Source organism: Chenopodium album, chromosome 19, assembly GCF_948465745.1.
Source record: "Chenopodium album chromosome 19, dcCheAlbu1.1, whole genome shotgun sequence".
Classification (NCBI taxonomy): domain Eukaryota; kingdom Viridiplantae; phylum Streptophyta; class Magnoliopsida; order Caryophyllales; family Amaranthaceae; genus Chenopodium; species Chenopodium album.
The window spans coordinates 18516904-18542529 of record NC_137852.1 but is presented as its reverse complement, the minus strand read 5'-3'; the positions used below and the strand labels follow the sequence as shown (position 1 = coordinate 18542529).

At 31.2% G+C, this 25626-nt stretch overlaps 1 protein-coding gene across 1 annotated transcript; it reads left to right on the top strand.

Annotated features, from left to right (window-relative positions):
• The first annotated feature begins 8215 nt into the window (after positions 1-8215).
• On the top strand, positions 8216-14996 carry LOC145594141 (uncharacterized). The gene is made up of 8 exons (XM_081650475.1): positions 8216-8527; positions 8806-9389; positions 9483-9657; positions 9784-9915; positions 10009-10146; positions 10260-10451; positions 10546-10628; positions 14918-14996. The coding sequence occupies exons 1-8, from the start codon at positions 8216-8218 to the stop codon at positions 14994-14996; spliced, it is 1695 nt and encodes a 564-aa protein (XP_081506601.1).
• The last annotated feature ends 10630 nt before the right edge of the window (positions 14997-25626 follow it).

The window sequence follows — 25626 nt, the reverse complement described above, 5'->3', positions numbered from 1 at the left end:
AGCTTCTCTTGGAGAAGCATTTGGTCCTCTAAATCCTTGATTGAAGAGGGGATTTTGTGGAGGATAGGTGACGGGACTAAAGTCAGCTTCTGGCAAGACCCCTGGGTTGATAGTGACGACAGTAGGTTCATCTCCTCACCTCATTCTGATGAGGTTCAGCGAGTTAGTGATCTGATTAATCATGAAACTCGGGAATGGGATGTTGATCGCATCATAAATATTTTTAGTGAATCCGACTCTCGCTGCATTTTATCAATTCCCCTGAGCACAAGGTCCATTCCTGATATTCCAAGCTGGGCATTCTCAATGGATGGTAAATACTCTATGAAGACTGCATATATGTTGGGCAAAGGTTGCAATCTGGACGATTTCCACAAATCTTGGGTCAATATATGGAAGCTTGAGGTCACCCCAAAGGTTAGACACTTTCTCTGGAGAACCTGCACTGGCACACTTCCTGTTAAAGCTTACCTGAAGTATCGTCACATGGCAGAAGATGACGATTCTCCTTGGTGTGTGGAGTGCCCTGAAACAATCCGTCATGCACTCTTTGAATGCCGCACTGTAAGAGGGCTCTGGGAGGAATGTGACTGTAATGATCTTTCGTCATGGCCAATGGAGATGAGCTTCATTGATTTCTTTGAGACATTGAGCAATCACAAGACTCAAATGCAATGTAGAGGGGCAATACTCCTATGGTATATCTGGATTAGGAGAAATGAGATGGTGTTCAAGGGGCTGGACACTTATCACCCTTCCTTGATTAAGAAAGTGAAACGTCTTGCGACTGATTGCGAATCATACACAAAGAAGATTTACGGCCCTGTCACTAGGAGGAAAAGCAGCAGCCCCAAAACATGGACAACCCCACCACAAGGTACTATAAAGCTCAATTGTGATGCTTCGGTTCGTGGTGATGGTTGGATTGGCCTAGGAGTTGTAGCAAGAGATTGGCAGGGGGAAGTAATTTTTGCAGTAACCAGAAGAATTCGAGCCTATTGGCCCCCTCTAATCGCATAATGCAAGGCAGCAGCTATGGCATTGCGTCTGGCAAACCGCTACAACTTGTCTCATGTTATGCTTGAATCCGATTCCCAAATTTTAATTGGTAGGCTTTGCAAGGGAACTATATTTTTTTCTGACTTAGATGCGCTCCTTGAGGATATTTTTCATTCTAGCTCTAAGGTTGATTCTATCTTGTGGTGTCATGTAAAGCAGGAGGGCAATACTGTAGCTCATAATTTAGCCCGCATTGTGCCTTTTGGTCTTGAACAGGTATGGGAGAACCATAGTCCTTGTGAGGTTGCTCCATACATTCTTATGGATAATTTAATAATATAAGGCACCATCCGATTTTCCTCAAAAAAAAAAAAAAAAATATATCTTATCTCAATCAATCCAATATGAACTAGACATAGATTAAACTTTAGGAAATTTTGTCAATAACTACCAATTAAAGCACGTATTGAAAAGAACTACCTATTAATTTTTTTGTTTTAAAAGAACTACCACAAAGATGTAAAAAGTTTAATTAGCACTACCACTTTAACAATTTTGGCTAAAATCTCCGGTATTTAGGTCTCACTTTTTATCACTTTTTACCTTTATGAAGGGTAATTTAGTCAATTTAGATGATGATTTATGAATTAAAGGTAAAAAGTAGAACCTACATGCCGAATATTCTAGTTGGAATTATTAAAATGGTAGTGCTACTAAAACTTTTACAACTTTGTGGTAGTTCTTTTAAAAAAAAAGTTTTAAAAGGTAGTTGTTTTCAAAACATGCACTTTAATTGGTAGTTTTTGACAAAATTTCCTAAACTTTACTTGTTTCATCTTATTTTTCCTTATGTAAATTTATAATCATTGACACAAACGTTTGGATGTGTTACTTTTATCGTAACCAATTTAACTTGTATCACTTGTTGAACAAACTAACACCATTATGCAAAAAAAAAAAAAAAGAAAACAACTTAAATAAATGACATAATGTAAAAATAGTTTTTTAACATTAAAAAATCATTTTCAGCATTTTATGCGAAATATAAACTTAGAAAAAATAATTTAATAAATTATAGTCACAGAGTTACTTACTATAACTATTGTTTTTGGGTCAAATGTATTTGATCTTATTAAATTCAATCAATTCATTTTCTCAGACCACTTTCTATTTCAATTTTTTTTTTGAAGGAAACTTTCTATTTCAATAAATAGCTACAAATTGGTACGTGTACATATCAAATATCATATCACTAATATATAAAAGTCAGCCTCGCAGTCAGGTCACGAGAAATCGACTCTTAACATTTCAGTTTTTCGCCAAGTGTCGAGCCACGTAGGTGACAAATATATATTATTGTAATTAGATTAGATGCCATGTTAGATTAGATTGGATAGATTTGTTTAGAATAAAAAAGTATACATAAAATAATTTATAATTTTATTAAAAAAATATTATCTATTTATTGACAATAGAATTTTACTTATAGCAACACCGCATATGAATATCCAATTAACAATAGAATATTACTCCTATATTTATAATCACGGAATTATAATTATTAATATGGTAATGTATCATTAATTTTTTTAGTCTACCGTTGATATCGATTTACCATCAAAGCTTTTGAATCGGGTATTTTCATATTCGATTGTATTATTTTTCATTATTGAATCTTGAAGTGAATTTAGATCAATAGCAAGGTCTTAGACCTTTACGGGTTTACACTTAAAAAATGTTTTAATACTTATTTTTTTTCCTATTCATTTTATTACTTGTTTCAGCTTATTGTAAGAAGAATGGAAAAGATAAACGATAAAGGTACTATTAGATTTAATACTACAATTATTATTATATACAAAACACGCCCATACATAATTACACTCTCTAAAATGGGTATCCAAGGCAACGCCCGGGGCACGTGCTAGTATCATATCACATGCATAACTAACCTATAATTAAAGCTAAACTTTTAGACAAGCCACGAGACAACGACACTTGGCATTCCAACTTTTCGTCAAGTGTCGCGCCACATTTGATAGATTTAGATAGACTTTATAGTGTAAAAAAGTTAGTTTAGAATTCTACTTTCAATATAATTGAACTTTATTTTCGATAAAACACCGATATTTCATATATACAAATTGAATTATAACTTTATTCAAAAATATATGAGATTATAACTCACAACAATTATTACATAAATATATTTTTATATCATTTTTGGAGCGAGGAAAGTAGTTCAAAACGTACAACATCCATTTATAAAATATTCTAATCGATTAATATAAGATACTTCACAACCATCTAATATGATTTTATTACTATATGTAAAACTGTCAGTCGAGTCGGGTCACGAGTCATTTCGAATCGAGTCACTTCAGGGTATGAGTCAAGAAATGTTCAACTTTAGCCTAAAGTTTTGAATTTGGGTCAACCTAACAAGCTTAAAAGAATTTTTTAATTTACTTTATATTTGCTGATTTTTAGAAATTTTTAATATTTCGTGCTTACTTTGGTATTTTATTTTATGTATTTTAACATTTTCACCAATTTTATTATAGTAATTACATGCCTACAACCTACTACATAGTTTAAATTGTCACAAAAGCACATCAATTGCTAACTAATTTTGTGACAATGATATATTTTAAAATTTGACATATAAATTAAAAATCTTATATATATATATATATATATATATATATATATATATATATATATATATATATATATATATACATACATTAAGGAAAGTTTTTTTCCAGAGTTTTTAGAAAGCCATGTAGCATTTAATTTTTGCAGCGCACCATGTAGGATAATAAATTTTAGTAGTAGCCAATTAAATACAAGATTATAGATTTCTTTTAGAATTAAATAATTTAAATTAAATGACACGTAAGCAAAATTGGCGAATGAGATTTCTCAGTTTAAATTAAGTAAATATAAAATATAACTCCGTATCTTTTAATATTAGTAATTTTATCCAAATATATAACAAAATTTAGCACATAAATATTTATATAGAATTATTTTAAAAAATTCAAACAAACACGGGCTTCATCTAGTTTATCTTAAAATTCAGTAAACAATCTAGGCATCGCACGGGGTACAAAACTAGTACTAATATATAAAGCCAGTCTCGCAGCCAGCCCACGAGACAGCGACACTTGGTATTCAAGTTTTTCGCCAATTGTCGCGCCACGTTGGCGAAAAAATAGATATTATTATGACACATATGATATTGAGTCAGTTATTTTTGGATATTTTTCTTAAAAGATAAATATGTTGTATAGAGTTTTGTTATCAATATACTTCTAATATTTCATACATATAAAATCAATCATAACTTTTAATATATTTATCATATAACTCAGTTATAATCATAAAATATGTTTTAAAAATTTTACTAAAATAAGATCCATTTATAATATATTTAATTTATTTAAAAAAAATAATAGAGAATTAGTAAAAAAAAAAAAAACAATTTAAGTTCAATAAAAATAATTTCAAGTTAATAATGATATAGATATTTACAAACAAAACTACAAAAAAGTACACTAATTTTTTTTATTTATTTTGGTGTGTAGAGAGCCACAAGGGCAGGGGTGAGAATCGATCCCAAGATATTCTTGAATCGGGAGGAAAGCTTTTACCACTTGAGCTATCCCTCGGTATAACATATGTCTTATTATCCTACATTATCAATAGGGATCGTAGAATCGTATTTAGCATTCAAGTAAAAAAATCTATATTGAAATTTTATCAACAACCCAGGTATCGCTCGGGCACAACACTAGTATACATATAAAGGGGAGTTTTTTCCCGAGATTTTAGAGTGTCACCTAGGATTTTTATTTTTAAAACATTAGTAGAGCATCATGTAGGATTGATATTTTTGAACAGCTACAATAGGATTATGCCACGTAAGATCATCATTTTTAAAGCGCTACATAGGATTAAAATAAAAAACCGTCACATAGGATTAGTATTTTTATAATGCTACAATAGGATTATGCCACGTAAAATTAGTTTTTTAAGCCACTACGTAAGATTATAATAACAAAAATAAAAAATTATCAGAGTGACACATAAGATTATTATTTTCAAAAAAATTATTATGAATAAAATTAAGTAATTTATTTGGGTGATTAATAGAACCAACCTTATGATAACTTTTTACAAAAGTTACATAAAGGAGTTTGAGGTTTTTTTTTTTTTTGATTAAAAAAAAGATATTTTAGAGCCTCACATAAAAAAAAATGTTATATTTAAGCCAATGAAAAAAAGAATTGCAATTTATTTTAGATCTAAAATTTTATATTAATTATAAAAGTAAAATCAGTGCGTTTTCTATATGGCTGGCCATATCGTGTGGCAGACTGAGATACACCAAAACACTGATTGGGCAATCCCTAACGGTCCGAGTAACAAGTAACCTTTTGACCAAGTAATATTGACTCTATGGTGTGGCCAGCCACACATGAAACATTTTTGTGAAATAAAATATTATCTTTTTATATTAGAAATTTTATCTAAATATGACAACCGAAATTTAAGTTATATACATATATATATATATATATATATATATATATATATATATATATATATATATATATATATATATATATATATATATATATATATATATATATATATATATATATATATATAATCGAAAAATGCAATTATAACGATTTTTTTTTCTATTCTAAGCAAATTATGTCCATCCAACGAGTGGTCGTACAAGGTGATGTCAATGAGCATTACATACCACAGACTTGGTGTCTCACTATAATTTATTATGTTTTTTTTTAAAAAAAAATATGGGCAAAAATAATCTCAACTTTAACCGGATCGCTTTGAGTACCACAATTTTATTAATCTCAAATGATTGGTAACCTGTTAAATAAGTCACAAATTTTTAAAAAAAGCGGGTGTTCAATAATGATATTGAATGGCGGATTTTAAGGACAAGAAAACTGTCCTGGGCACGTGCTTCATTATGATTTCCAAAATTAAAGAAAAAGAACTTTCTCTCTCCTTGATTTTCTCCTTCATTCACTCATTTACGCTTTCTCTCTCCTCGTTTTTCTCTCTCTAAAAACCAGTTAACTGCGATTTCGAGCGATTTCTCTCTCCTCCATTGTTGCTTTTCGAGCTTTTTCGAGCTTTTTCTCACTTTTCTTTCACTTGTGAAGTTGTTTATCGCTTAATTCTGGTTAGTTTACTTATTTTTTTGAGATTTTTGTTAGTTTAAATTGTTTTGGTTCTTCGATTTTTAGGTTTTTTGATTTTGATTTTGTTTTCGTTTTTTGTAGTGTTAGTTTCAGCAATGGTGAAGAAGAAGATTACAAAGAAGGCTGTAGATGCTGAAGAAGGTGTGTTTATTTAATTTTTCATCATTTTTTCGAATTTTCAATTGAATTTTCGCTTATATATGTCGAATTAGTAGTGCATGTTATTTTTTATTGTTTTCTGTTGATTTATTATGCATATTATGATAATTGAATTTCAATTTTGAAGTTATTATGTTTAATTTTGCTTTATTTTATTGTTCATTGTGATAATTGGTTCAAAATTTGATATATATGTGTTGTGGTGTTGTTACATGTTAAACAAATTTTGCATGTTTGTTTTCAGAAGTTTTATTCATTATTCTTCAAATTTTGATGTTAGGTTTTAGTTAGATTATGAGAATAGTATGCATATCTGCATTGTGTTTGTGTATATGTGTTTGAGTACCAGTAATATGTGCATTGTGCATTGTGTGTGAGTAATATATACATATGTTATTTATATGCATGACAAAGGTTATTTTATGCTTTGAAAAGGGTCACTTTATGCTGTGAAAAGGGTCACTTTATTCTGTCAAAAGGGTCACGTTTGTATTTAAAAGGGTTACTTGTTGTAGTTTAAAGGGTGACTTTATGCAGTGAAAAGGGTCACTTTATATAGTTAAAAGGGTCACTTTATGCTTGTTAAAGGGTTACTTTTTAGTTAAAAGGGTTACTTGTTGTATTTTAAGGGTGACTTTATGCAGTAAAAAGGGTCACTTTATTCTTTTAAAAGGGTCACTTTTTGCATTTAAAAGGATTTTTATGCATATATTCTAAATTTTCCCCTGAGTAATTTGTGAATTTGTAATTTATGGTTATCCTCTGTATTAATTAGATATAGGTGGTTCAATAGGTGGATATCGTTATAAATCGCCTTCAAGGGGAAAAGGAATGGGTAAAGAGCCTGCTAAAAAGAACAAGACAGCTCCTGAGAAGGACAAAACAGAGTCTAAAACTGTGAAGTCTAACACTGTGAAGGCTAAAACTGTGAAGGCTAAAACTGTTCCTAAGAAGGCCAAAGCAGAGTCTCAGAAGGTTAAAGCAGCTCCTAAGAAGTCTAAAATTGTATCTAAGAAGGCCAAAGCAGATGCTGAATTGCAAGTAGTTTCTGATTCTGATTCTGATACTGTTGTGTAAGTATAAATGTTTTTTGTTTTGTATTTTTTTAATCATATATATCATGATTCTGATTCTGATATTGTTTTACTTATATTATTATTATTTAGGGAAAAAAGACCCTTGATTGCAAGGTGCAGACCACACACATTGGAATTAATGATGAGTAATTTTAGTCCTAATCAACAAAAAGCTGTTGAAGAAATAGGTTTTGGTGGTTTATTACATCTGAAATTGAAAACTTTGAATCGTCAAATGCTACATTGGCTGGTTGAACACTTTAATGGAGGTAGCTGCATGTTCACTATTGCTGCTGGTAAAGAGTTTGTAGTTACTAAAATGATATATGTGATGTCTTTGGCTTGCCTATGAGTGAGATTGCTGTTCCTGAACTTCAGAAAAATCCTGAAGAAGGTAGTGTAGATAAACGTATCATTCAGTCATGGAGACATGATTATGGTCTTACTGAGAAGCAACCTCTACATTTGTCAAAAGTGGAGTCTAGGATGGTTGATTTGGATGATGGTGGTGAAGAATTCAAGAGATGTTTTGTGCTACATGCTATGTCTAGCTTCTTAGCTCCTACTACTAATAGGACTGTTTCATTGAAGTTGCTGAAGGCTGTGGAAAATGTTGATGAAATCAAAACATTTGATTGGTGTTCATATGTTTTGAAAAAATTAAAGAAGGCTGTTGTGAATTATAAGAATGATGAAAATGCTCAAAATGTAAGTGGTTGTTTGCTAGCTTTGCAAATTATGTATTTTCATCAATTAAATTTCCAAGGAGAAAAGGAAAGTAGTACCCTTCCTTTGATTCAACATTGGACTGATGTGAAGATTAAGAAGCGGATCAATTTGGAGATTAAAGCTGGTGATTTTGGGCAGGGACCATTGGATACCCTTACATATCCTGTTTCACAGCCTGAAGTTAGGGATCCTGTAACTCCTGTTGTTAAGAAAACTTGTGGTCAAGGGGCTTCTACAAGTTGTAGAAGTGGCCGCATTCTTGCATTTGATCTTCCAGAAAGTGTGATGACTGATGATGAAATTAAAGAAATTTCAACTGATGTAAGTGCTCTTTTTTTTTTATTTAGTTATTATCTCTTTATATGCACTAAAGTTACCCTTTTTGTGCATTAAAGTTACCCTTTTTGTGCACTAAAGTTACCCTAAATATTCAGTTATAAGGGTTACTTTATGCATTTTAAAGGGTAACTTTATGCATAATAAAGGGTAACTTTATGCATTTAAAAGGGTAACTTTATGCATATATCATGAATTTTGATTTGTTTTTTATTTTTATTTTTTACATTTGTATAGTTTCTTATTGGTTCATATGTTTGCAGGCTGTTCATGAAACATTTCTTTTGGTCAAAAGAAATATGGATGTATTATTGTTGGTTCAGTCACAGGGTTTTCAAACCTTGAGTGATATGATTGCTTCTCGCAGAACTGAATCATTATCCTCTGATGATCCTGTTGTATTTTCTCAAACACAACAGTTACTTTCTGATCCTCATTACCTGAAGCTTTTAGATGGTTTAATTGAGGAGTATAACAAGATGAAGTCTATTCATGAAATGTTTCGTGATTTTTATGAACCTGAAGGTCATAACAATGATGATCCTGATAATGAACCTGCAGAAGATTTGAATTTGAATAGGTCTGAGGATGATGTCAATGGTAAAGGAAAAAGTGTTTTGATGAATAGGTCTGAGGATGATGCTGGGCCTTCTGTAGCAAATGCTTCTAGACGTATCGTCAGAGGCAATAAATCTTTTTGCTCACTCGACTGTGGGCCAGTAGGTGTGGATGTTCCTTTTCTTACTCTGTTTTTGAGGTCTAATGCTCGGATTTTCAAGAATTTGCCCAAGTTACATCAGGAAATTCTTGATTATTGTTTACTGAAGGATGATTCAATGATGAGGAAGTTAAATGTCATTTTTTATAATAATTATATTTTATATGTTTTTTTTCCTTTATTTTTTTGTTTAATGCTTATCTTATTTTTTTATTGTTGCAGTGAGAATCTTGTTACTATTGGGATGAATTTTTTAATTCCAAGAGAAGACATGGTATCCCTGGTAGCTCCACTTAGAATTAGATGGTGCATCATTGATTGCTACTGTCTGTATTTGAACGAGAAGGCATGTTTTGATTCTGGTCCTCGAAAATTCTTCTTTGGTGTGAGGCAAAGTGTAAGTAATTTGATTTTTTTTTTTTTTATATGCACTAAAGTTACCCTTTATGTGCACTAAAGTTACCCTTTATGTGCACTAAAGTTATTATCTTTTTATATAAACAAGTTCTCATACTTTTAATAGTTTGCATTCTTGCATGTTTGTGAAAACATTGGCAAAGGTGAAGTTTCACAAGCTGTTAATGATTTGCACGGTTTATGGGAAGGTTGGGTGAGCTATGAGAATCCTGAATGTGATATTATGGATGCTGAACTGGTATATTTCATGATAAATTACTATCAAAACTTTAAAAAAGTTCTGTTTTGTGTTAATCTGTCTAAATCAGTGTTTTAATTTTTTCTGTTTCAGATATATTTTCCTGTTCTTATTGAGAATCACTACATTTTGTTTGTTATTTATCATACAAAAGAGGTGGTATATTATCTTGACAATATCATCTGGCGTGATGATGCTCTTGAATATACCAAAGAATTGTCTTCACACTTGGTATGTTTATGTTGATTTCATTGTTATGTTTCTGTTTACTTATTGTTTCCATTAAATTTTTTTTTTCTTTTTTCTTGTTTTATTTTATTCTAAACTTTTATATTTTATGTCAGTGTGATCAAATGGGTGTTTTTCTCGGAAAAAGAAATCATCCAAAGAGTGTTCAGCTACCTTCTTATAGGTTTCAAATTGTTGAGTTGGAATGGAGAAAAGAAAAAGTTGACAATTTGGACTGTGGGGTGTTTGTTATGTATCACATGCTCCATTTTGTTGGCGAATCGTTCAAATTAAATGAACTCAAAACAGTAATTATTCATCTATTTTGTATGTAGTTTTTCCCTTTCTAATGCTTTTATTAATTACATATTGATAAGTTTTTTTTTTTTTTTCTGTTGTGAGATTATTGGGAGAAAATTTCTGCGAGGTGAGATCTGTACGACATTGGTGCTGTGTGATTTGAATGAATCTAGGAATGATGTGTTGTCAGAATTAGAGAAGTTCAATGAGAAGAAGAAAGATCCTGCTTATTGCCAAGAAATTGAAATGAGAAGAAAGGATGCAATTGCTGCAAAGAAGAAGAAAGATAATGAAGAAAGAATAATGGCAGCTGAAGTAGAAGCAAAGGCAGAGGCAGACGAAGAGAATCCCAAAGGAAAAAGGGCAAAAAAGAAGACAGACAAGTACACTCCTTCTAAAGGGTGAAATGACTGTTAGAAGCAAAGGTTGATTAGGTCTAGGAGCATTTTTTGAACAATGAAAAAACTTAATGTTTGTGCATATACATCAAGTTAAATGATGTAATTAAACTTAGTGGTTAGTTTTTTGTTCTTTTGGAATACTGATGTATGTGCATACATTAAGTAATTTGAAAGGTTCTTGTGTATGTTTTTTGGGGTCACTTTTGTGCATAAAAAGGGTTACTTTGTGGCATAAAAAGGGTTACTTTTTATATTTGATAAGGTATACTTTTTTGGGTAGATAGGGTAACTTTTATGCATGAAAAGGGTAACTTTTATTGACAAAAGGGGTAACTTTTATTACTTGAAAGGGTAACTATTAACAAAGAAAAGGTTAATTTAGTGGATAGAACGGATAAGGTATACTTTTTTTGGATAGATAGGGTAACTTTTATGCGTGAAAAGGGTAACTTTTATTGAAAAAAGGGGTAACTTTTATTACCAGAAAGCGTAACTTTTAGTGGATATAAAGGATAACGTTTATGCATGAAAAGGGTCATTTTAATTCATGAAAAGGGTTACTTTTATACGTTAAAAGGGTAACATAAGTTGATGTTTCCAAGAATTAAATATCTGCTAATAAAAGTGTCAATCACATTTTCATTAAACTTGTCATAGAGTAAAAAAAACAAAAGAAAAATAGTTTAACAATACAAGGTATATTAATTTCAAAAAAAAAAATGTTCAAAAAAAGATCTTAAAAGAGTCGTAAGTTAGGTGTTTTTGATCCAAATTCTGAATTTGGAGGTGGCAGTGCTGGTTTTCTTTTTCTCTTGCTTTTTTCAAGTCCTCCTTTTGCTCTCTTGCTTCTTCCTTTTGTTACAGCCGTTTTAGGATCAAGTATTTGTGGTACACTTGTGCTTGTACTCGATGCTGAAGAAACGTCAGTATTGCTTTGAGTGCTGTCTGCCACATCAGGAATGTTAGAAGCAGCTTCTGTACTTTCTTTCTGAGCAGCAATAGCAAGTAAGTCTTCCACCATTTTAAGACTGTTTCTGAAGCTTAACAATACAAGGTATATTAATTTCGAAAAAAAAAATGTTCAAAAAAAGATCTTAAAAGAGTCGTAAGTTAGGTGTTTTTTATCCAAATTCTGAATTTGGAGGTGGCAGTGCTGGTTTTCTTTTTCTCTTGCTTTTTTCAAGTCCTCCTTTTGCTCTCTTGCTTCTTCCTTTTGTTACATCCGTTTTAGGATCAAGTATTTGTGGTACACTTGTGCTTGTACTCGATGCTGAAGAAACGTCAGTATTGCTTTGAGTGTTGTCTGCCACATCAGGAATGTTAGAAGCAGCTTCTGCACTTTCTTTCTGAGCAGCAATAGCAAGTAAGTCTTCCACCATTTTAAGACTGTTTCTGAAGCTTTCTTCCATAAATGCTCTTGTGTCTTCATTTTCTTGACTTTTTAAGATTAGATTGTAGTATTTCCTCATCATTGTTTGCCTCCATGGAATATATCGCTGTTTAGGATCCTGATTCTTCAACCTATCCCATGCCTCTGTTTTTGCAAACTTAGTCCATCTTTTTGAAACATACTTATCTGGTATTCTTGTTACTGAATGCAAATGTAGAATTCTGATGCAATGATAACATAACCATCCAGATGCTTCAAAATTTTTGCAAGTGCACCATACAGTTTGGCTCTCATGTATATAGTTTACTTGATGTGCAGACCATGGCTTGTCTTCTAGTGTTACTTGATAAAGTAGGCATTCTTCATTACTGCCTAACATCTGAACAGTTGTTGCCATAGAGTATCCAAACTCCTCTTCAAAATCTCTAAAGAGTGATAAAGTGAAAACCTGTACATCAAAATCATGTAGGTTCATTTAAATTGCCATATATTAGGTGTAATTTATGTAGTTGTCAGTTAACTTTTTACCTGTGCAGCATGCTTTAGCATTCCAGAGAGAGGCAATGAAGTGAATGCTATTGACTTGCTACAGGTAAACTCATCATATTTCTATGTGCTTCTCCAACGATTGGTTGTCTTCTTAAATATGGTATAAAATTCTGTCAAAGTAGTTGTTTTACTTGCTCTGAATCCTATAGCATGATTAGTGCTTTCACTCCTTTGTGACGATAAGATTCCTGCTGAAAAGAAATCTCTACTAAGGGCAGGACACCATTTGTCTTTCAACTCATACACTCTTTTGTACCAAGAGTGTTCTGTCAACTCATATTTCTGCAACATTGCCTGCCACTTTTCTTCGAATTCTTGTTATGTCACACACATCTTTAAGCACTGGTTGAATGCAAATTTGAATTCTTTGTCTTTTTTAAGAGCTCCAAATCTGGTTATGGCATTTTGCTCCAAATGCCATATACAAAGTCTATGCCTTGTATTTGGAATCACCTGCATTGAAAATAAAGGGGTCACTTTATGCTGTTAAAAGGGTTACTTTATGCACTAAAAAGGATAACTTTATGCAGATAAAAGGGTAACTTTTATGTGAAAAGAAAAACTTTATTGTCAGATCTCAAATCTATAAGATGTCAATATAAATCTTTTACCTCCAGAATTGCATTTGCCATTGCTTGGTCCTGGTCAGTGAATATTGAAGTTGGTTTTCTATCCTCCATAGCTTTGAAGAAGGTTTGTAATAACCACACAAATGAATCTGTTGTTTCATCCCCAATAAAAGCACATGCAAACATACAATTATGCCAGTGGTTATTTATGCCAACAAATGGAGCACATATAAGATTATATCTATTGGTTCTGTATGTTGTATCAAAGACAAGAACATCTCCATATATCCTATAGTCTTCTAGCATCATTGAATCTCTCCAAAAGATATTGCAAATTCTTCCTTCTTTGTCAAACTTCACTCTAAAAAAGAAGTTTGGATCCTCTGATTGTTCTTGACTTAAAATGTTCACTAAAGTTTGAGCATCTCCAGCCTCAATTTGTTCCATTCTTAACCTTGAGCAGAAATTCAGGTGATCTACAACACTATGGCCTACATTCTGTTCTCCTCCAGCCTCTGTAGCCATGTAATAGTAAGTGTCCATTGTAGTTAAACCTGAAGATTTCATTGTTTTGATTTCTTCAGTTTTTTCCTCTGTCATTTTTCTTTCAGAACGATGCAAATAATGCCACTGTGGCTTTGTTAGCTCGTGGTTATGCTGAATAACATGAGACACCACCTCAAACTGTCCTTCTTTATTCACTTTTGCTCTTATGCATGCCTTGCAATTTGATCTTGTAATGGCTACTTGTCTTGGCTTTCTTGCTTTTACATTTACATCCTCTTCATCAACCATTTCAACTAACTTTGTTTTCTTCTGACCTGAATGTCTCTTTCCCTCAGCAGAACACACATAGTTTTTCTCAGTTACTATTTTTGTGTGTTGTTTGAATCTAGTTGTATGTTTTCTTATTGAAAATCCCAGTATAGCAGCATGTTTTTCATACAATTCCAAAATTTCTTCAAAAGTTTCTCTTACCACACCAACAAATGATCCTCTAAGATCTAAACCAGAAGCATCAATTGGATCTGTATCTGTTATTTAATACAAACAAATCAGATAATAACCACGGCCAGCATAAAAAAGGGTAACATTCGTGTGAAAATAGGGTAACTTTTATGCATGAAAAAGGTAACATTTAGGCATTCAAAGGGATACTTTCTGCATACAACTTGAATTTTCAGCATACAATTTGAGTGTAACATTTGTGCATAAATAGGGTCACTTTTAAGCATGAAAAGGGTAACATTTAGACATTCAAAGGGTTACTTTTTGCATACAATCTGAGTGTAACATTTGTGCATAAATAGGGTCACTTTTAAGCATGAAAAGGGTAACATTTAGGCAATCAAAGGGTTACTTTTTGCATGCAATCTCAAAAGTTCTGCATTCAATCTGAGGGTAACATTTAGGCATAAATAGGGTCACGTTTATGCATAAAAAGGGTAACAATTATGTATTCAAAGGGTTCTTTTTAGCATACAATCTCAAAAATTTATAGAAATTACCTTCAGTTGCATTTGTTTTGGTTGTTTGTTCTGAATTTGAATCAATTGATTTATCAGGAACCTACCACTTGATTTTCAGCATTGTGTATTGCGTCTTCTGCATTATCAATTGCTTCTGCATTGTCTGGATGGTTGAATATTGGTACGAATTCATCTCCAAAACAATAAGTTTCTTCTTCTTCTATAATCGATCGATTTAAATCGATTTCAAATTCAGTCTCAACTTGCCTCTGTTTTTGTAGCAATTCGTGAATGAGATTGCTGCATTTTGTTGTATCGAAAGTCGAATTCTCCATTGATGATCGATTTCTGCAATTTGTAAGTTTTCTCACCTTTTTTCTCCTCGATTGATGATCGAATTCTTCTATTTGTGCGTTTTCTCACCTTTTTTCTCCTTTATTGATGATCGATTTCTGCAATTTTTGCGTTTTCTAACCTTTTTTCTCCTAGATTGATGATCGTTTTTTTGCAATTTTTGCGATTTCTCACTTTCTCTCTCCTCAATGGATGATCGAGAGCTGCGTTTTCTCACTTTCTCTCTCCTCCATTGTTCTGCGTTTTTTTTATTTAGGTATAAAATTCCGTGATTTTAAATTCCGCTATTTTTTTTAAAAAAAAAAAAACAATAAAGAAGTTGCACGTGAGAAAAACCCGATGTACAGTAAAAATACTGTACACCGGGTACATGCAAATGGAGTTGTAAATAAGTTTACATTTATCCTATCTACAAGTCTCCAACAGCATCTAGGATTCCTCGAACAATTTGATATCTCACACCGGGATACCACAAAAAGTTACCTTGTTTTAATATAGAGTTTGGTTCACAATCTTCACATTCATTCTGAAAGAAAATAGTTTGGTTCACATTCATTCTGAAAAAATTTCATGTACTACGCATAAGTTTTCTTTTCTTTCTTCCATTTCTTTTAACGAAACATTTAAGCAGGGCCGGCCCTTAGGGTGTGCGGCATGCACAACCGCACAGGGCCCAAAATCGCTTGGGGCCTCAAAGTCTACAATATATACAAAATTGTTGTAAAAATCTTTAGCGTTATTGTTGTGGCTTAGTGGTAAGTTTGGTGATACTAGGTCTTGTAGATACGATGTTCGAGCCTTGCTTTTGTACTTTTTTATTTTTTATTTTTTTTTAGTTTTTACTTCTTTTTTTTTAAATTTTTAATCTCTTTTCTTAATTGTACTTTTAATTTAATAATTTAAAGGTTTAGATATTCTTTCGATTTTCAATACTTCGTCTGTGCTCTACTTTTCATTTTAATCTTTTTTTTTTTTTTTTTTTTTTTTTTTTTTTTTTTTTTTTTAAATTTCATTCCTATGTTTTGGAAGATTGTAACAATATTTATATTTTTATCCCCAATAATGGTCCCTTGACTCAATTTCATTTTTAGAAAATATTACCATTCTCTCTCCTCTTTACAATAATCCGTAAATACTTTTATTTTTACTTTTCAACATATTTTGATCTCTTCAATAGTATTACAAAAATTACATTTATTTCTTTATTCTAAACCTCTGCAACAAATAAATCATAGTGGAGCATTTAATAAAAAAAATGCAATATTGTTATACGTTACTTAAAAAAAGGGAGGGGGGGTCCAAATGTATCTCAATTGCACAGGGCCTCCATAATAGTTGGGACGGCCCTGCATTTAAGTTTTATCCTAGCTTCATAAATTAATATCAACTTTATATTACAATCCTTGGTATTACATGACTTAACCATGGAATCATATCATTATTTTGTAAAGTCTTTGAACCCATTATTAATTGCGCAATTATCATGTTAGTATTATTACAATACTTTTGGTACTGCATTATTGAAAATATGAAACCTAATTATTCATAGATTGCTAGAATTGTTGTTACTTCTATATCACTAGTATAAAAGGTATAGAAAAGTGGCTAAGGTATTCACCAAAGTGGACAAGCAACAAGGCAAAAATGAAGGAAATTTGTTAAAAGATTATGACGTTCAATTCATAGGGACGGTGGGTTGGGTAAGTTTAACTTTTAATACTACCTCCGTTAATTGTTATCTACAACTTTCGAATAATTTATATCTCACAAATAATACCCCAAAGTTGCAGATAACAATTAACAGAGGTAGTATTAAATACATACAACTATTTAAAATGCCCACTACGATGTCTGGCCTCGTGGCTTAAAGATTACGGAACAAATCTTATTACAGGTACCGTAATGGTGAAAAATCCCTAATTATGAATTATTCCTACTCTTTTTTTTTTTTTTTTTTTTTTTTTGGTGACTGGCACGAATTATTCCTACTTAATTTGACCTACAAGTTGTAGGTCCTCCGTTACATATTAATAGCAACAAAGTGAAATATAAAAGAAGTTACTTAACTTGGCTCTTTAGTAAAAGAAGTTTTTTTTTTTTAATTTCAAATGATTGGTAACCTGTTAAATAAGTTTACATTTATCCTATCTACAAGTCTCCGACAGCATCTAGGGTTCCTCGAACAATTTGATATCTCACACCGGGATACGACAAAAAGTTACCTTGTTTTCATATAGAGTTTGGTTCACAATCTTCACATTCATTCTGAAAGAAAATAGTTTGGTTCACATTCATTCTGAAAAAATTCATGTACTACGCATAAATTTTCTTTTCTTTCTTCCATATTTTTTTCTTTTAACGAAACATTCAAGTTTTATCCTAGCTTCATAAATTAATATCAACTTTATATTACAATCCTTGGTATTACATGACTTAATCATGGAATCATTATTTTGTCAGGTCTTTGAACCCATTATTAATTGCGCAATTATCATTGTTAGTATTATTACAATACTTTTAATTTGGTACTGCATTATTGAAAATATGAAACCTAATTATTCATAGATTGCTAGAATTGTTGTTACTTCTATATCACTACTTCACTAGTATAAAAGGTATGGAAAAGTGGCTAAGGTATTCACCAAAGTGGACAAGCAACAAGGCAAAAATGAAGGAAATTTGTTAAAAGATTATGACGTTCAATTCATAGGGACGGTGGGCTGGGTAAGTTTAACTTTTAATACGTAGTATTCAATACATACAACTATTTAAAATGCCACCACGGTGTCTGGCCTCGCGGCTTAAAGATTACGGAACAAATCTTATTCCAGGCACCGTAATGGTGAAAAATCCCTAATTACGAATTATTTCTACTTTTTTTTTATTTTATTTTTTTTTTTTTTTGACTGGCACGAATTATTCCTACTTAATTTGACCTACAAGTTGTAGGTCCTCCGTTACATATTAATAGCAACAAAGTGAGATGTAAAAAATTACTTTACCTCAATATGCCACATCATCCACACAAGCAACAATACTCCTGTCTTAACTATATTGGAAAAAATATATGGATGAGATAGTTCGAATACTTGACCTCTTAGGAAAAAAATTATTATTATCTAACCATATAGACTAATTGTCAATTATACTTTAAGATTTCACAATAAATAAATATTATACTACAAATAAGTATTGAAAACACATATTACATACAAACTATTAGATGCTCTTAAAAAATACTGTAGCATTTACACAACTAAAAAAGTTATAACACGGTGCAATGCCCGGACTGCTCACTAGTTGATTATTAGATTAGGTCTCGTGCCATGCACGGTAATTTTGACATACTTTTTATCATTAGTTTAACAATATATTTAATTATAAAAACTATCTGATTGCAAAATAAGATGATGAAAAATACATAATTACAAATATAAAATTAAAATATATTATACTAAAGAAAATAGTGAGAGTATTACATGCACGACTAATAATGTGTATAAATGGATTATGTCACAAAGTTATATGTAGGGAAATATTATTGCACAGTACTTCACATTAATATTCTCTAATAAGCTTTGACAAATACATAAAAAAAAATAATTAAATATTTTGGTGGATAATCATCAATAACAATATACTAAAAGACACACCAGGAATGGCACGTGTCATCTTGTGGTGTGTCCTTAATATATATATATTTTTTAAGTAAATGTTTTTAAAAATTGTAGAAAATATACACAAAATATTTACTTCCAAAATTTACGGAAAAAAAAAATCGTAGAATAATATATTTATAAACTTAAATATCTAACCATATCTTTGTATAAATAAATTCCTATATTAATAATTACTTTTTAATGTATAATGACTATTTATAGTAAAAAAAAAATCATGAATATGTATTTTTCAACTTAACATAGTTGGTGAATGAAAAATTATCATATTTGAAAAAAATATGTCATCAAGGAACAAAACAGAAGAAAGCTATATAATATGTATTAAAAAGATTAAAAAAAATATACTATAAGTAGCTTGATTTGAGATTAAAAAAAATACTTTCTCTGTCCCTTTTTTACATTCCTATTTCTTTTGTAATAAGACAGAGAACAATAAAACAAAGTATAATGGGAATTACAAGACATTAATTGATGTCTTTGAATAAAATAAAAATTGAATAATATTTAATGATGCACATGTCATCAATTCTTTGAAAAGAAAAAGGACCAATAACATTTTTTGGTGGAAAATAAAAGGACCGACTATATTCATCTAAAGTGATGCACATGGATTTTGAAATTTTTAAAGGCATTTATAAGAGTGAGAAAGAGAAAATAAGAGTGAGAAAATAATGAAAACATTAATTACAAAACATAAAAATAGGGATAATTTGGAATATTTGGTAAAAATTTACTTACTACTCGTAAAAAAGGAAAGTGGGAATGTAATTTTGAATACCCAAAAAGGAAAGCAGTAATGTAAATAAGGGACGGAGGGAGTAGATTTTAAATTGATACTTCGTGACAAAGATTGAAAAACTTAAATTGATACTCCGTGACAAAGATTGAAAAACCGTGCATGGCACGGGATCTAACCTAGTTTTTTTTAAAAAGATGTCACATGTCATTCCCAATTTCACCTTTAATATAATATATAGTAATAGTTATAGATATAGATTTATATGTTAAAGTTAATTTGATACACGTAAAGTTTTTTTTTTCTTATTTCGTACTATAAAATATAAATCAAATCCATTGATTGTAATAAATAAAAAATAATCATATTGAGCAAATTATATCAATATTAGTAATAATAATCATTAATTACTATTATCATATATAAAAAAGATATACTACCTCCGTTTCTTTTTAGTTGACACGTATTCCTTTTTAGGAAGTTTCTTTTTAGTTGACATGTTTCCTTTTTGGGTAAATTTTTTACCTTGCATTTACAAGCTACCCCACTTGCATTTTCATGCTCTATCACTCTCTCTCCTCTCCTTAATATATGTGCCTAAATCAAACGCGTCAACTAAATGGAAACGGAGGAAGTATATAATTATATTTTCTTAAAAATGTTTTCAATCAAAAAGATATAAATGTAAAAATAAAAATAGAATATATTTAATTTTAGAAAATAGTTTTTGGAGGAAAAAAATGATACCAGAAAGTGATATATGTCATTTCCAGTGTCTGTTTTAGTACTCCCTCCGTTTTTATTTATATGCATCACTTTCCTTTTATAGGTGTTTTTTTTATATGCATCACTTCTATATTTGGTAAAGTTATACTATATTTTATTATTTCTCTCTCTTACTTTAACCCCACTCAAATTATTTTATCATTTCTCGCTATTCTATGTCCCCACTTAAATAATAAAATATCTATTCTCTCTCACATACTTTATCTTTCATGGTCTCCATCATACTTTTATTATAATAATTTATTCACTTACTCACAATATTATATTTATCTCTTAAAACTATGTGCATCCCCAAGTGATGCATATAAAAAAAAATGGAGGGAGTATTATGTTACAAGTATTGATTAAAAGGTGTCAGCTCATTATAACCTTCGATCTCTAGTAAACTTTAAAACGTCACTTATTTTATTTTCCCTAAGCTTACACCCTTATAACCACGTGCAATTTATTTTTGGGCGGTTGATACTTTATAAGCAAAGAGAGAATAGATTACTGCTCCCTCCGTTCCAAAAAGAACGACCCATTTGGGTTAATTACGCGGGTATTAAGGAAGTTAAGTAAAAAAAAGTAAAAGTATATTGGAAAGATAACTTTACATGGGTTTGCAAAAAAAAAAATAGAGAGAGAAAGTAATAAAATTACATGGAAAATCAAATTTTTATAGGGGAAGCTAATTTTTGCACAAATATTGTAGCAAATTGGTGGGTGTTTTAATGCAAATGGGTCATTCTTTTTGGGACAAAGTTTTGGCCAAATGGGTCGTTCTTTTAGGGACGGAGGGAGTACTAGTTTTCTTCTCTTGTGGGCTAGACAAACCATGGGGTTTAGCAACACTGCCCGTATAACTTTGGAATTTACGTACTTCCTCCGTTCTTTTTTTATTGCACCATAAGGGGTTTCACGCTCTTTAACTATACTTTTGTAAAAATTATAAAAAATTGATTTTTGAAAAGTAGATTTCGAGATGAATCTAACTAGATCCCACATGACTATGTTTTTCCTAATGAATAAATCACAAAAGATGGTCAAAGAAGATTAAGTGAATATTATAAAAGTCCTTATAGTGCAATAAAAGAAAAACGGAGGAAGTATATAATTGAAGTTTTTTTTTAAAAAAAAAATACGGTAATATTTAAGAGGTGCCCTTGCTAATTATCACATGTGCGGTATAGTGAGGATCAAACCCAAGTCACTCCTGGTGATGGAGGGACAAACTCCATGACCTCAAATAATTGAAGTTGTTGGCTATTACACGGATCTGTGTGATCAGTGTCCACACTTCCATACTTTGTGCAAAACTACAAATTAAATTCACAAAAGGATACATGGTAGGCATAGTGGAATACATGGAGCAAATAAACTTTTGTACCATCAAGCTTTTAAGTTGCTTTGGGCTTCTAAATGCCAAGTGCCTTGTGCCAATGAAGCCAATAATTACTTACTCAAACCTAGGGATGGCAATCGTAAACGGATATCCGCCAACCCGATCCACCCGATTTAATTTAATGGACGAAAATCCGCATTAAATGGATGAAGGGCGGATGACGGATGAAGCGGGTGACGGATCGGGTCGGATTCGGGTGGGGCTCCGCATCATCCATCACCCGATCCGTCATCCGTTTATTACCCGATCCGTCATCCACCCGAAATTATATATATATATATATATATATATATATATATATATATATATATATATATATAAATTTTAAAAAAATAATTCTGTACGAAATTATAATTTTTTTTTTTTGAAAAACTGTACGAAATTATATATATATATATATATATATATATATATATATATATATATATATATATATATATATATATATAAATTTAATAAATAAATATATAAACCCCCCCTAAATTCAGAAACCCTAATCCCTAATTTTGAACACCACCCAGCCAGGCAGGCACCCACTCACCCAGCCACCCTCATTCTCTCTCAGACTCTCACACTGATTCTTTCTCACTCAGACACACTCAGTCCCTCACCACCGGCCCACTGCTCTGCGACAATCCGGCGGGTTCTCTCACCGGCGATTCGGCGACAGCCCGACCATCCTCACGCACCTCCCTCTCTCTCACTCGCACTGATTCTTTCTCACTCATTCTCAGTTTCGCGGTTTTCGCCACACTCAGTCCCTCACCACCGCTCTGCGACAATCCGGCGAGTTCTCTCACCGGCGACAGCCCGACCATCCTCACGCACCTCCCTCTCTCTCACTCAGACAATCAATTTCGCACCGATTCTTTCTCACTCAGACACTCGCGACAATCTGGCGGGTTCTCTCACCGGCGACAGCCGACCATCCTCACGCACCTCCCTCTATTTTATTCTCGTTCAAGCCCTTCAAGGTATTTTTCTTTTTAGTTTGTTCTAATTTATTCTACTAGTGTAAAGCCTAATCAAGTAATCATCTAATAATTTCTAGTTGTTGAAGTAATTGACTTGATTTGTAGATCTGAATTTGTGAATTGTTGTGACGATGTGAACCCATCTGATTTGTTGAAATTTCTGATTTGTGTTTTATATCTAAATCTGAATTTTGAGTATATATATTTATTGATTGAAATATGTTCTGCTTTCTTGTGAATATATTATAGAAAAAATTTCATGGACTTTTGAAGGAAGAACATAACAAATGAACTTCATGTTTTTTATAATGTTGTGTAATTTGAAACTATTTGCAATGTTGTATGCATATTTGCAAGTTTGTATTGATTAGTTGTCGGAAACTTTGTTTTATTTAACTTGTGACAATCCGGGAAACTTTGTTCTTATTTTACTTGGGACAAAAAAGGCGACACTTGATGTTTTTTTTACAAGGGTAATACATAATATCGATAATTCGATGTATTAACATCAATAATATGCAATAACAAAATTCATGAATTTATATATTAGAAATTATAATTATCATCCGTTTATCATCCGATCCACCCGTTTCACCCGCGGATGACGGATGGATCGGATGCGGGTGACGGGTTTTGCGGGTGACGGGTGGATCGGGTGGAGCGGATGGTGGATGCGGGTGGATGCGGGTGAAGCTCCATCCGATCCGAATCCGATCCGTTGCCATTCCTACTCAAACCTCATCATCATAACCTCCCAACTATTTCAACAACTTTTATAAGACTGTTTTGTGGGAAGATAATCAATCAATTAGCTAGAATGTTACAATAGCCAAACAATAATGAGAATTAGTTAATTTATTAAAGATGGAGGCATAAAATATCTCTTGAAAATCAATTAATTTGCCAAAAAGTTTTGTAACAAGATAAAAAAAAGTTAAAATAAAGTGACATCTTAGACAACATATATATTTTGTTTTTAACCAAGTATAAGGTTAGGACCTACTTCAATTATTGTTTATAACACATAAAATTTTCTTTATTGCAACTAAATATTAATCAATCAATATCAATAATCAATAATTATTAATTAATAATTATTAATTAATAATCAATCAATAACATAACATAATACTAAAACAGACACCAGAAATGACACGTGTCAATTTCTGGTGTAATTTTTTCCCTCCAAAAACACCTTCCCTTTTTGCTAAAATCTTCTATGGGAATTTTCTTATAGTATACAAAGTAACTACTATAATATTATTCCAAATCTTTTGTACAACCTTTTATAATAAATATATTTCTTTATAGCTATCATTACACCATTTTCCATATCTTTTAATAATGGAAAAATAAAACATAATAAAAACTTGGTATTACTCTGTATGTCACGTCTTTAAAACATTATAATTTATTCCTTCATATGGTGAATATATTTTAAATTAGGTAATTTTGTAACAATATTTAAAATGATGAATCTATTAAATAATAGATTCGTACTACACAGATTATTATTTTTATTATTACAAAAATGGGAGTTTTGATTTTTTTTTTAAATGCTTTATTCTCACCTATTTCTAATATGAATAACATAAAAACATAATGAATAGAGTTTAACAACATAGCATAACAATATAAACACTTTATCTATGCATGTAATCATGCAAGAAATATTGATTAATTAAAGTTTTCAATTTTTTTTTTGTTTGCATCTCTAATACTTTCATTTATTGTCATATTTTAGAAAAAAATTGACCAAAAATTAGGGTTATTATTCCTGCCCATTAGGTGTAATAAATAATTTTAAATACTTATATGGTTAATAATAAACAATTGATACTAATTTACTATTGAATTTTTAAAACATTCATATGGTCTAACATGTAGTTTTATTATACTCATTTGCCTAATCGGCTATTTTCATTCTATTTCATGTTTCATTTCATTATGTATGCAAAATAGGAAGATAATACATATGTTATAGTTTTAATTAATTAATTTTATTTTAATAATATTTTATTATTTAAATGTAGTGAACACTAGTAGAAAAACGTACATTTGCGTCGCCTTATTTGCATCACTCATACAAAAGAACGAAGCAAATGCTTTTTTTTTAGCATCCTTAAAAGTGATTTGCGTCGCACATTAACCAATAAGCGATGCAAAAGTCAGATATATTTTAGCTTTCTGTTATTTGTGTCGCTCTTAATTATTGAAGCGACGCATATGATAATGTTATTTGCGTCACTCATTTAATGACAAGTGACGCAAATCAGTGATAGAATTAAAATGCGTCACTCCTTTAATCAATAAGCGACGCAAATAAATAATGTCCAGCATTATAGTTTCAATTATTTGCGTCACATATTATTAGTTGAGTGACGCAAATAACTCTTTTGCATTTAGGTTATTTCTAATTCTACTTGCTAGCTGCCTCCCTTTTACTAAAACAAAAAAACAGTTGCTACTCCTATCTTCCAAGACAGCGATTTTCTACAGCTAAATATCCAGAAATTCGAGCAAAAAAACCTCAGAAATTCGACCTAGACACCCCAAGAAATTCGAGCAAAAATCACCCAGAAATTCGACCCAAAAACCCCCAGAAATCGACCCAAAAACCCTCAGAAAATCGACCAAAAAAACCCCCCACAAATTCAACAACCAAACCTCATTCAAATCAACACCCAAAATCGGAAAAAATTCAAAGCTACAATCCCCCAATTTCGAGCAAAACACCAAAAAAAACCCCAGAAAAATTGAGCAAATTCTGGGCATTAATTCGAGCACATTCGAGCAAAAAAATCGAGCAAAAAAATCGAATCAAAACCCCAGGAATTCGAACCATAGAAACCCCAAATAATTCGAGCAAAATTACTATCCTCATATTCGAG